The 12,266-nt window shown below is 57.9% G+C and overlaps 1 protein-coding gene across 1 annotated transcript in view; it reads left to right on the top strand.

Annotated features, from left to right (window-relative positions):
* Positions 1-11,014, top strand: part of FBXL7 (F-box and leucine rich repeat protein 7) — a 352,261-nt gene extending 341,247 nt beyond the window's left edge. The window contains exons 3-4 of the mRNA XM_072757222.1: positions 832-1,446; positions 7,890-11,014. Of these exons, the coding sequence (XP_072613323.1) occupies positions 832-1,446; positions 7,890-8,626 (1,352 nt within the window). The 3' untranslated portion in view covers positions 8,627-11,014. The remainder of the gene's footprint in view (positions 1-831; positions 1,447-7,889) is intronic.
* The last annotated feature ends 1,252 nt before the right edge of the window (positions 11,015-12,266 follow it).

Raw genomic sequence — 12,266 nt, 5'->3', positions numbered from 1 at the left:
TGAGCTCCCAGGTCTGCGAGCAGGTGGGTGGGCCAAGCTGCCGGGCCCATGCGCAGGCAGGTTCATGGGCTGAGCTCCTGGGCAGGTTGTGGGGCAGGGGTGTGGGCTGAGTTCCCAGGTCTGTGGGCAGGTGCATATGGGCTGAGCTCCCGGGTCTGCAGGCAGGTGCATGGGCCGAGCTCCTGGGTCTGCGGGCAGGTGCATTGGCCGAGCTCCCGGGTCTGCAGGCAGGTGCATGGGCCGAGCTCCCGGGTCTGCAGGCAGGTGCATGGGCTGAGCCCCCGGGTCTGCGGGCAGGTGTGTGGCTCGAGCTACCAAGTCTGCAGGCAGGTGTGTGGCCCGAGCTCCTGAATCTGCAGGCAGGTGCATGGGCCGAGCTCCTGGGTCTGCAGGCAGGTGCATGGCCCGAGCTCCCGGGTCTGCAAGCAGGTGCATGGGCCGAGCTCCCGGGTCTGCAGGCAGGTGCATGGGCCAGACTCCCCTCCCCATGGGCAGGTGTGTGGCCTGAGCTCCCGGGTCTGCAGGCAGGTGCGTGGCCCGAGCTCCCGGGTCTGCGGGCAGGTGTGTGGCTCGAGCTCCCGGGTCTGCGGGCAGGTGCATGGGCCAGGCTCCCCTCCCCACGGGCAGGTGCATGGCCTGAGCTCCGGGGTCCCCGTGCAGGTGCATGGGCCAGGCTCCCCTCCCCACGGGCAGGTGCGTGGCCCGAGCTCCGCGGTCCCCGGGCAGGTGCACGGCCCCAGCTCCCCGCCCGGCCGCAGGGTGCGCCCCCGCCCCCCCCCCCCGCCCCCCGCCCCCCGCGCCCCTAACCCTGTGCTCTCTGCCCGTTGCCAGACTCCGACCTGAGCATGCGCACCCTGAGCACGCCCAGCCCGGCCCTCAGCTGCGCCCCCGGCGCGCCCGGCGGCTGCCCGAACGGAAGGGGCTCGTCCACGTCGTCGTCGTCGGTCACCGGCGAGACCGTGGCCCAGGTGCACGCGCCGCCGCCGCCGCGCCTCACGCACCCGCTCATCCGCCTGGCGGCGCGGCCGCAGCGCGAGCAGGCCCGCGTGGAGCGGCTGCCCGACGCCTGCCTGGTGCGCGTCTTCTCCTTCCTGCGCACCGACCAGCTGTGCCGCTGCGCGCGCGTGTGCCGCCGCTGGTACAACGTGGCCTGGGACCCGCGCCTCTGGAGGGCCATCCGGCTGGCGGGCGCCGGGCTGCACGCGGACCGCGCGCTGCGGGTGCTCACGCGCCGCCTGTGCCAGGACACGCCCAACGTGTGCCTGCTGCTGGAGACGGTGGCGGTGCGCGGCTGCCGGCGGCTCTCGGACCGCGGGCTCTACACGCTGGCGCAGTGCTGCCCCGAGCTGCGGCGCCTGGAGGTCGCGGGCTGCCCCGGCATCTCCAACGACGCCGTCTTCCACGTGGTGTCCCTGTGCCCCAACCTGGAGCACCTGGACGTGTCGGGTAAGTGGCGGCCGCCGCGCGCCCCGCGGGGTGGGCGGGGTCGGGCCGGGACGCGGGACGCAGGGCCGGGACCCAGGACCCAGGACCCAGGACCCAGGGCCCGCCGCGCCCCCGCCCTGCTGGCCGGGGCCTAGGTCGGAGGGGGGAGATGGACCCAGGACCCAGGACCTACTGCACCCCCACCCTGCTGGCTGGGGCCTGGGTCCGAGGGGGGAGGGGGAGATGGACCCAGGACCCAGGGCCCGCTGCGCCCCTGCCCTGCTGGCCCGGCCCACAGGGGACGGGGCGTGGAGGGGGGAGGGGGTACAAGGGAAGGGAGGGGGAGGGAGGGGCATTCCAGAGAAGCGGCCCCAGGACCCCAGGACCCCAGGACCCCACGACCCAGGACCTACTGCACCCCCACCCTGCTAGCTGGGGCCTGGGTCCCCGGGTCGGGAGGGGGGGAGATGGATCCAGGACCCAGGACCCAGGGCCCACTGCTCCCCCACCCTGCTGGCCGGGCCGGTCCGCGGGGTGGGGGGGGAAGGGAGAGGAGATGAACCCAGGACCCAGAACCCGCTGCACCCCCACCCTGCTGACCGGGCCCACAGGGGATGGGGGGTGGAGGGGGGAGGGGGTACAAGGGAAGGGTGGGGGACAGAAGGGCGTTCCAGAGAGGCAGCCCCAGGACCCCAGGACCCAGGACCTACTGCACCCCTGCCCTGCTGGCCGGGTCCTGGGTACGCAGGTGGGGAAGGAGGGGAGATGGACCCAGGACCCAGGACCCAAGACCCGCTGCACCCCCGCCCTGCTGACCCAGCCCACGGGAATGGGGGGGTGGAGGGGGTCGTGGTACAGGAGAAGGGAAGGGTTGGGGGGGCACTCCGGAGAGGCAGCCCCAGGCCCCGCAGAGCACTCGCCCCATGAAGCCATCATCCGCAGAGCACCGAGGGCACCTGCTTGTGGCCCAGCACAGCCACACAGGTCCCCGGCCTCCTGGGCCCCACGCCCCCTGTGTGCACCAGCAGCTGCGCCCGGGCGAAGGCTGCGTCTGGCTCCTGCGCCCCGTGCTCGCCAACACCGGGCACACCCCTCACAGCCCACTTCAATGTATGTCCACCTTGGGTCGAGTTGGGATCTTTTTTTTTTTTTTAGATCTATTTATTTATTCATGAGTGACGCAGAGCAAGAGAGAGGCAGAGACCCAGGCAGAGGGAGAAGCAGGCTCCAGGCAGGGAGCCCGACGGGGGACTCGATCCTGGGAACCCAGGGTCACGTCCTGGGCCCAAAGCGGCGCTAAACCCCAAGCGCCCTTGGGACCTTTTTTGAAGCAGCATTCTCAGTTACCTGGTGCAAGGACAAGGCCCATCGCGGGAGCCCTTGGATGTTTGTAAACCTGCCTCGGGCAGGAAGGACTAAACCCCAGACTCACGCTTGGGCGCCAGACGCGGGTCCAGCGGCCTAGCAGCCTGCCTGTACCTCTCCCGCTGCCCCGTCAAGGACCAGCACATCCGAGAGGCCGACACGTGTGAGATGCTCGGGGAGTTATTCAAGAGCCCACAGCGTGAGCCGCAACCTCGGGGACGGCCGGGGAGGGGTCAAGAAGTACAAACCACCACCACGACAGGCAACTAAACAGAATCTGGGATTGACAAGCAGCGGCGGGAACCGATCGCCCCAACCAACCCCGAAGGCAGAGTCCGCTCTCCCAGCTTGCTCTCTCTCTTTCGAAAGCCGACTCCGAAAATATTTCCGATGACGGTCAGTTATTTATTGCAAAGCAACTAGTTCCTCCCCGCCTTCAGCTGGCTTCAGGACAGAACCCTAGTGACCGGCCGTTCCGTTAGTCAGGGGCCACCGCTGGCATAGAGAGGCAGGAAACAAAGAGGTTTTCTTTTGTTTTTTCCCTGAGGAGTTCTGGAAACAAAGCATTGTGATGTGGCCTGAGACTAGTTTCAAGACTTTGTGATTTGGGACAGTTCACAGCTTTCTCTGGATGTGCTTCCTCTTCAGTTTAAAAACAAAAACAAAAAAAAAAAACAAAAGGCAAGGAATTGGATTCTTAAACATTCCAAGATTCTGAGCGCTGTGGGCCTATTCTTCAGACACCTCATTTCCTTGTCTTTTCGAAAATCAGATTAGAAAATGACTTGTGCTTGCAATCTCCGTCCTTGTTAAGGGAGCTCCCTGAGCACGGCAGGTACTGGCTTCAAGTACCGCGTCCTGTTCTCCTGGAGCCCTTTGGAAATTCAGAAATGTAGAAAGCACGTTGGGAATGGAAATTCCTGGGCTTCCAGCCCCAGTGAGGGGATGGAGTGAGGCCTAAGCCTAGTGTCCTTCCTCTGCATCCCCCTAATCTGCAGGGCCTGATCTATTTGATTTTTGCTCACAGGCTCTCGGTGACCTACTGTGACCTGTACACAAGGAAATCTCTGACTCACCGAGCTAAGAGCACAGGATTCCAGAGATGGGGGTAGAAGGGGCAGGATTTTCCAAATGGTGCCCTCCAATTCTGAGAGAATCTGGAAGGAGTAAGCTGGTCCTGGGAGAAGCCAGAGGGCTGCCAGAGGTGATTTCACCTAGGCCTTACCCCCCTTGGTGTCCAAGCTGGCAGGAAACTTGACTTTGGATGATTCGTGGCTGATGAGGAGCTTAATTCCCCCAGAGGATGTGAGACTGCCTCCCTTGTGCCCGCGGTGCTCACCTTGAAAGCTGTCTTTTCGAGTCACTGAAACACTATAACTAGCTGTAGGGTTTTGTCATCACATAGTATCTCTTCTTGATATTTAGCTCAGTTTCTTCAAAGAAGCAGAACCGTGTGTGTCTCTGTGCGTGTGCACGCCCGTGTGTGTAAAGAGATTTATCTGCCATCTGCAAGCTGGAAACTCTGGGAAGCTGGCAGTGCAGTTCGGTCCAAGTCTCAAGGCCTGAGGACCAGGGCTGCTGATGGTATAAGTCTCAGTTCGAAGGCAGGAGAAGACGAATGCATCAGCTCGAGCAGCCAAGCAGAGAAAGAATTCTCCATTCCTCCACCTTTCGGTCTAGTCAGGCCCTCACTGGATTGGAGGATGCCCATCCACATTGAGGAAGGCGTCTGCTTGACGGAGTCCACTGATTCAAATGTTAATCTTACCCAGAAACAGGCTCACAGGTACCCCCAGAAATGTTTAGCCAATGTCTTAGCGCATCATCATCTACTCAAGTTGACACATAAAATCAAAATATATCACAAGTAACAATATCTTTAAACATCAATGAAACATGGCAAAGCCAACTAATTTTCAAAGTATAAAATGGTGTAATTATCACAAATGAAATTGCTTCAAAGGCTGGACATGGGGCAGCCCAGGTGGCTCAGCGGTTTAGCGCCGCCTGCAGCCCCAGGCGTGATCCTAGAGACCCGGGATGGAGTCCCACATCGGGCTCCCTGCACGGAGCCTGCTTCTCCCTCTGCCTGTGTCTCTGCCTCTCTCTCTCTCTCTCTCTCTCTCTGTGTGTCTCATGAATAAATAAATAAAATCTTTAAAGAAATTATTGATGTAAAATAATATGAACATATCCATACAGTGTCTTTACCAAAACTGACCTTAATCAGTGTTTCCTTAAAATAGGGGCTCAGTTTCAAAAACAAGGCATCTGTTTCCCCAAACCAAACATAATGTCCTTACTGGAGTGCATCAGATTTTACTAGATATTTTTAAAGAGAGAGAGAGAAAGAGAAAAACCAGAACCAAGAGTTTAGGAACAAAGGTTGTCCTAGGATCTTGAGAAACAAAGTGCCTTCCCAGTGCCCATCGCAAGTGGGCAACCATGACCGTGAACACACACATTCAGCATAAGCAGGATTACAGTCGCTCCAAGAAAAGAAATTCAAAACAAACGAAGATTTCAGAGTTAAAGTTGCGGGGTGCCGTCCGGCTTCTGCAAAACCACAGAGGCTACTGGACGGAGCAGAGGGCCGGCTCCGGCTCTGACGAGCCCCGTCTTCGTTCTCCAGCACGGGATTGTACGCTTTACTCTTTCCTGAAATTCTTTGACTTGGTAGCACTTGGCTCTTGAACCTCATTATTCCCAGGACCTGAAGTTTATAAGAGTTTCCTGGGCAGGCTGCCAGGAGGTGGGCGGAAAGTCCCCATTAGCACTATGAGGTCGCCACTCGGGAGCCCTGGATGTTGCCCGAGCAGCCGGGGCACGGAGGTGCCTGAGGTGAAGCACCTGGCTTTGGAGCTGCCACAAGGATTCCGGAAGAGCCCGGAGAAAAGGGAAACGATACACACGGTTTATGTAGTGGGATGAAAGGGACGTGCCTATATATTTATTTATATTATACATCGACATCCTATTATTTCAGTTTATACAACTAAGAATCGACGGCGCCTGTGTTCCGAGGTGATATACAGTGAACGGAAATACACATCGGAACGCACGTTTCCTGTGTGATTGTGTAACGTACAGTGTGTCATTTGCACACACATTCGTAGGGGGAGAGTGGCTAGAAATGGTGCTTAGAGAGACGGCTAACGAGATCCTCCAATCATCTGAAAAAGGACGGAGTATTAATTAAACGGGTTCTAGGTCTCAACGACAACAAAAATCTTCGTAACCGTGAATTTCCTTATCAGTAAAATGGATTAAAAATCAGGTAAGAAATTATTTATGAAAAAAAAAGAAATTGTTTATGAAACCATTCTGTAAACTTCATGATTCAACGCAAATAAAAGACATTGTAATTAAGTATAAAACACACTGTTTCATAGTCTAAATATGCATCAGCCATGGTCAAAGTCCTGAGGACATTTAAATGTTGGAATTTAAATTATCCTGAGTGGGGCAAAACTAGCCCTGGATGAAGGTCTACAGGTATTCCCTAGAGGCTTATATAGGCTTGATGGGCCAGGAGGTGAAATCATCTGTATTTTGCAGGTACTTACGTAATGAGAGAAACCGCCCCCCCTCCTGGCCCCCCCCACATTTGGCCGCCCGGGGTGAGGTTGGGGTGGGTGCCCCCGTGTGCCGGGCATGCTTCCTGCCTAATTGGCATCTGCCGAAGATATCTGTGGTACAAAAGCACGGCCTGAGGGGAAGGGGAGGGCAGTGTCACCCGCTGAAGGCCTGTGTGTCCCCGAGGTCCCTACGCTGGAGCCCTAGCCGTCCATGTGATGATGTCAGGACGAGGGACCCCGGGAGTACTTAGGGTCAGGTGATGGGATGAGTGCCTGTGCAAGAGCCGCCAGCTCGCCCTCCGCCCACGTGTGAGCGGGTCCCACGCCTTCCTGCACGGAGCAGACACCCGGCGAGCAGTGGCGAGCCCGGGGAGGGATGCGGCAGGGGGCAGCCCAGTCCCCCCGCCCCAGAGTGAGCACCGCAAATCCCTGAGCGGACAGACAACAGAGTGAGGAAGGGCGCTGAACAGAAGTAGGAGTTCATGCAGGGCCCTTGGGAAGAAGTGTCCGGGGAAGTGACACACGCTGGGACCCGAGGAAGCGGGGCTGGCCCACGGGGCTACCTGAGGAAGTGTCCAGGCCACCGGCACTGGGGCACAGGGGCGGCTGCGGGGTCTGGGCGCCAGCAGGGAGGCCAGCGTGGTCCGTAGAGGGTGTTGAGAGGTGGGGTCCTTGGAGGCCCCCTGGGCGGTGGGGGTGGCAAGGTCGGAGGTCTGTCCTCCAGAGTCCCCGAGCAGCTGAGCACAGCCGGTGGGAGCGCGGCCAGAGAGGCCGGTTGGGGGGCTGCAGCCATCACCAAATGACACTCGTTTTTTCTTGAACAAAGAGAGGTGCCTGGAGTCCCCAGGCGGCTGGCCCGGGTTGGGGTAATGATTAGGTGTCTTCCCGCTGGGGTCCCCCCAGTACCTCTGTCGCCGCCACTTCGCATGCCCCAGCGCTGTCTCTAAGGTTCGGGTGCCCCAGCTCCTCACGCCCACTGCATAGACGGGAGCACCCGCCCGAGGCCATAAGGAGGACACCTGGACCGGGGGTGACTGCCGCGTGCCCTCTGTGCCAAGCAGAATCACAGCCAAGCCTTGGGCAGCGTTTTGGCCACGGAGCCACCAGGCCATTGCAGGGGGACGGCCGGGCCTTACTGAGCCTTACTGAGCTTCCAGAGCTTCGCGGCCCAGGGCTACACGCTCAGGAGCATGGGTCCACTTACCCTTCACAGCGGCTTTGTAGGGACCTCAGGTCCCCGTGTTAGGACCAGCGAGGGGCTCGGGAGCACGAGCAGCCCAGGGCCAGGCAGCCAGTGGTGGACGAGGACTGGAGCCATGGCCTTTTGATCCTAAAGCCAGGGATGCGTCTTGAGCCCGGATGACCGAGTAGCCCCGTGGTCAGAGGAGCGCGGAGGCCCGGCTGTCGCTGTCGCTGTCTGCGGGGTCAGGCAGGGCAGGCAGGGGCCGTGCCGGGCCGCGCTGGGCGGGTCGGCCTGGTGCTCCAGGGGTCTCTGAGCCTGTGCTCCGTCTCTCCGCGCAGGGTGCTCCAAGGTGACCTGCATCAGCCTGACCCGGGAGGCCTCCATCCAGCTGTCGCCCTTGCACGGCAAGCAGATTTCCATCCGCTACCTGGACATGACGGACTGCTTCGCGCTGGAGGACGAGGGCCTGCACACCATCGCGGCGCACTGCACGCGGCTGACCCACCTGTACCTGCGCCGCTGCGCGCGCCTCACCGACGAGGGCCTGCGCTACCTGGTGATCTACTGCAGCTCCCTCCGCGAGCTGAGCGTCAGCGACTGCCGCTGCATCAGCGACTTCGGCCTGCGGGAGATCGCCAAGCTGGAGGCGCGCCTGCGGTACCTGAGCATCGCGCACTGTGGCCGGGTCACCGACGTGGGCATCCGCTACGTGGCCAGGTACTGCGGCAAGCTGCGCTACCTCAACGCGCGGGGCTGCGAGGGCATCACGGACCACGGCGTGGAGTACCTGGCCAAGCACTGCGCCAGGCTCAAGTCCCTGGACATCGGCAAGTGCCCGCTGGTGTCCGACTCGGGCCTCGAGTGCCTGGCCCTGAACTGCTTCAACCTCAAGCGGCTCAGCCTCAAGTCGTGCGAGAGCATCACGGGCCGGGGCCTGCAGATCGTGGCGGCCAACTGCTTCGACCTGCAGATGCTCAACGTGCAGGACTGCGACGTGTCCGTGGAGGCGCTGCGCTTCGTGAAGCGCCACTGCAGGCGCTGTGTCATCGAGCACAGCAACCCCGCCTTCTGCTGAAGGCCCGGCGAGGACAGGGGCCGCGGGGGCCCCGAGGCCTTTCCTCCTCCCAAGGGGCGCCTGGGGCCTCCTGTCTCAGGAGCCTCCGGGGGCGCCCCCTCCCCGGGCCGCCCGGCCAACAGCCGCAGCCACACACCCTCCGCAGATGCTCCCCTGACCCCCCACCCCCCGCCCCTCGGCCCCGGGTTGGCCTAAGCCCCACGCACCAGTCCCCGGCCCGGGCAGATTCTCGGTGAATAAATGTAGACAGAGCGCCTCCAGCCCTCTTCTAAAGAATCGCTAGTGGCAGGCCCGCCGTGCAGGAGGAGGCCCCGCCACCACAGGCCGGTGACCTGGGGCACAGGCCTGCCCTCGCTGGGCCGCGGCCTCGGGCGCTGAGTCAGAGGCCATCCAGCTCCAGGATCCGCGTCGTACCTGGTTCAGAAAGGACACATGGGGCGCAGGTAAGCAGACGCGCCCCGGCACACGGCATATGAGGCATCTACCTCGTCCACGAATACTGGTTCTGCGGGTGCTCCGGGGCACTCACGCGCGCCAGCCTGAGGGTCCTCTGCACCCTCCGCTCCCACCGGAATGTCACTCTAAGCCTGTTTATTTTGGTGGGTGAGTCTCCCGGGCCCCTCCTCCTGCCCTGCTGGCTGGATGGCTCCTGTGACAAGTGCTTCCCGCGTCACCCCCGCCCCCTCCTCACACACACGCACACACACGCACACATGCCACCTTATGGAAGAAAAGGATTTCCTGCTCACAGCACAGCCCACGTCCCCAGTCAGGCTGATGTTGCTGAATGTTCTCAGATAGGAAGCAAGACCCTCATGATTCCTAATTGACGAGTGAGGCCCGAGAGGACACGTCTTCGGAGGTTTTCCCGGTCCCTTCTAGTGTTCACGTGGCATGCGTCAGGCACACGTGCCCTGCAGCTGGCAGGAACAGCCATGTCGGCTCTTTGTCATGCAGCTCACACTTCCACTTTGCTCATCTATTTATTTCTCTGTGCATCCAGACTTCATCACGTGAAGCCCGTGGGCCTAAGCCCTGAGCGTTCAGCTGCGCGGTTGCCGCCTTCGCCGGCGCCTGTCCGCGTGTTCTCTAAGGAAGCACAGCGGACTTGCAGCCCTTTAAGTACTGTTCACTCAAAAATGTCAGGCGAACGGAAGAAGGAGCACATTGGTGACACTTGGGCGCTGGTGCACTAGCCAGGCCCTTGGAATAGAACATTAAAATCGTTGCCAAGCACACACCCTAAATGGCCCTATTTGGATGGAAAGCCATTTGCTGGCCTCATTCGCATGAAGTCAGGATGCCCGAGGAAAGCCCACTGCTCATTTTCATGACAGTGCAGTTGCCTTTTGTTAGTAAACCCAGGACTGTTCCCACACGTTCTCTAGCCACACCTCTCCCTCATCCCTGCTGTTCGGTCACCCGCTTCTCTCTCAAAGGGTCCACCCTCCAAACCCAGAACCTCCGCATCTCCAAGCTAAGTATGTGGAGTTCGTTTCAGATCAAGCTCACACACAGCTCGACAACTGCACTCCCACTGTAGGCTCCCTGCGGTTTTTTTTTTTTTTTTTTTTTTTTTTTTTTTTTTTTTTTTTTTTTTTTTTTTTTTTTTTTTTTTTTTTTTTGTCTTATGTCGGGAAGGAGGAGATAGAGTGAGGTGGCATCTGCCCGGGTTTCCTCCACACGTCATGTGACGTTCAGCCTCCTCTCCAGTCAACATCGTCAGCAACTTAGTGTGCAATCAAGACCCTGTGCCACGGGGGCTGGGGGTGAATTGCTTGGCTGGGAAGAGCGTCTAGGGATAGTCACAGGGTTTAGAGCCATGAAGGAGGTTGAATGTAGCATCCCCATCTCTGTGACTTGTGACCGGGTCTGATGTTTTAGGATTTTATGAGTCGCAAGGATTGTCCCTAGCCCAGGCACTGGGGTCTTCCAAGTGGTATATGCTAATGCTCCCAGAATGAGGAGAGAGATCCAAAATAGCGCCCTGAACCAGAGAACGGGGTGTCCCACCGTCTCCCGACCACATCACCCAACCTGCCTTCCAAACATGAGACAAAGCTGACTCTCGCACTCACTGCCCAGCACATGCTGCCCCTCCCAGTCTCTCCCTTCCCCCAGTCTTCTTTTCATCCACTCTGCCCCCACTTGGGATATGAATCTATGGCAGAAGTCACTGGGGAAGCAGCTCAGCAGATTTTTAGAGACCAAGAAAAAGGCCTCACTAGGAAATCTATCTGTTTTAAAACATTGCTTCCTTCCTGCCTCTGCAAAATTGAATGCTCATTGTTTTTTTTTTTTTATTTCTAATGTTCAATCACTGCGTGCTGTATGACTCTAGAAAGCCTTAATTTACTACCACCAAGAAATAAAGCAATATGTTGGTAATCGGGTTAAGTCTCATTTAATACCCTGGCTGGAAGAGCACGGTGTTCAGATGGGGACACTCAAGGGCGAGCCAGAAACGTATCTTCTGCTGAAATAGGGAGCAAGTCGGGCCCGTGCGTCTCTTGTCCCTTTAAAGTTGCAGCCACGATTTTGTCGTTTCCCTGGGCTCGGTGATTTGGGCTGAAAAGTAACAGGTGAGTGAAAAATCGTTAGCTTCACAGTTCAGCTCAGGTGTTCGATTCCTTAGCCCAAACTCTTGGAGCCACACGTATTTTGGAATTCATAATTTTTTATATTCTAGGAAGTTAGCTGTGGTGTATTTTGTAATACCCCGGCAGAGTCTAGGACAGCCCCTTAGTCACACACGTTAGATTTCTGCAGGAATCGCTAGGGATAGCCATACTATGTAAGATTATTGCAGACTATATATAGCCCTGCACCCATTCAGATTTTGTCACCAAGTTAATTTGTGCCAAACATAATGAAAAAAGGCTTCTATTTCTTCAGAGCTCTCCAGATTTCAGAATTATGAGTAAGTAACCGTGGACCTGAAAGTACTTCCCCTGGCACTGGTACAGACATCGGAGTAATCGTCAAAATCGTGCCATTGGTTGTTATACATTTTTAAAAAGGTCTTAGAGCATTAAAACCTAGAGGGACAACACGGCAACTTGATCTGAAAGGAAAAATTATCATTCAGTTGGAAAAAAAGAAATGCCAAAGTTCTACTCACCCCAGGCCTTAGATCTGAGAAATCAATATGGCAGAAAGCGAGTACTGATGGGTGCGTGGCACGCTCCAGCTGTAGCAAGTAAGAGGATTTAAGAGATCTTGATTTTAAATGTATTTGCCCTCAACCTTCTTCACATCCTACGTCAGCCGCTTAATGACCGTCGCATTAGCCAACAGGGCAGTGAGCGGCCTGGGAACACTAAGTTGAGGTAGCGCCACGCAGTTCTTGCCGGGATCCCAGGAGAAGCTGGCAGCAAGTAAAATGCATTTATCTTGGACTTCTTAAGTCGACATTTGTTCAGAATTAGAAAAAGTCGTCAAGAAATCTGATACCCAAGACCATGCAACATGAACCCAAACAGATTGGGCCTTTTTAAGAGGAAAAGTAATACTAGAAAAATTGCTTCCCGCTTCTCCGTGTTCACAAAGAAGCCACCCAAAGTCGTGCATTTGTTCAATAGCCGGCAATCGCGATTAGCTAAGAGAGACGTTAATTGGAAGAAATGCTGACTCGACAGTC

Source organism: Vulpes vulpes, chromosome 4, assembly GCF_048418805.1.
Source record: "Vulpes vulpes isolate BD-2025 chromosome 4, VulVul3, whole genome shotgun sequence".
Taxonomy (NCBI): Eukaryota; Metazoa; Chordata; class Mammalia; order Carnivora; family Canidae; genus Vulpes; species Vulpes vulpes.
Note: the sequence above shows the minus strand (reverse complement) of the source record. Positions and strands in the feature narration are given on the sequence as shown.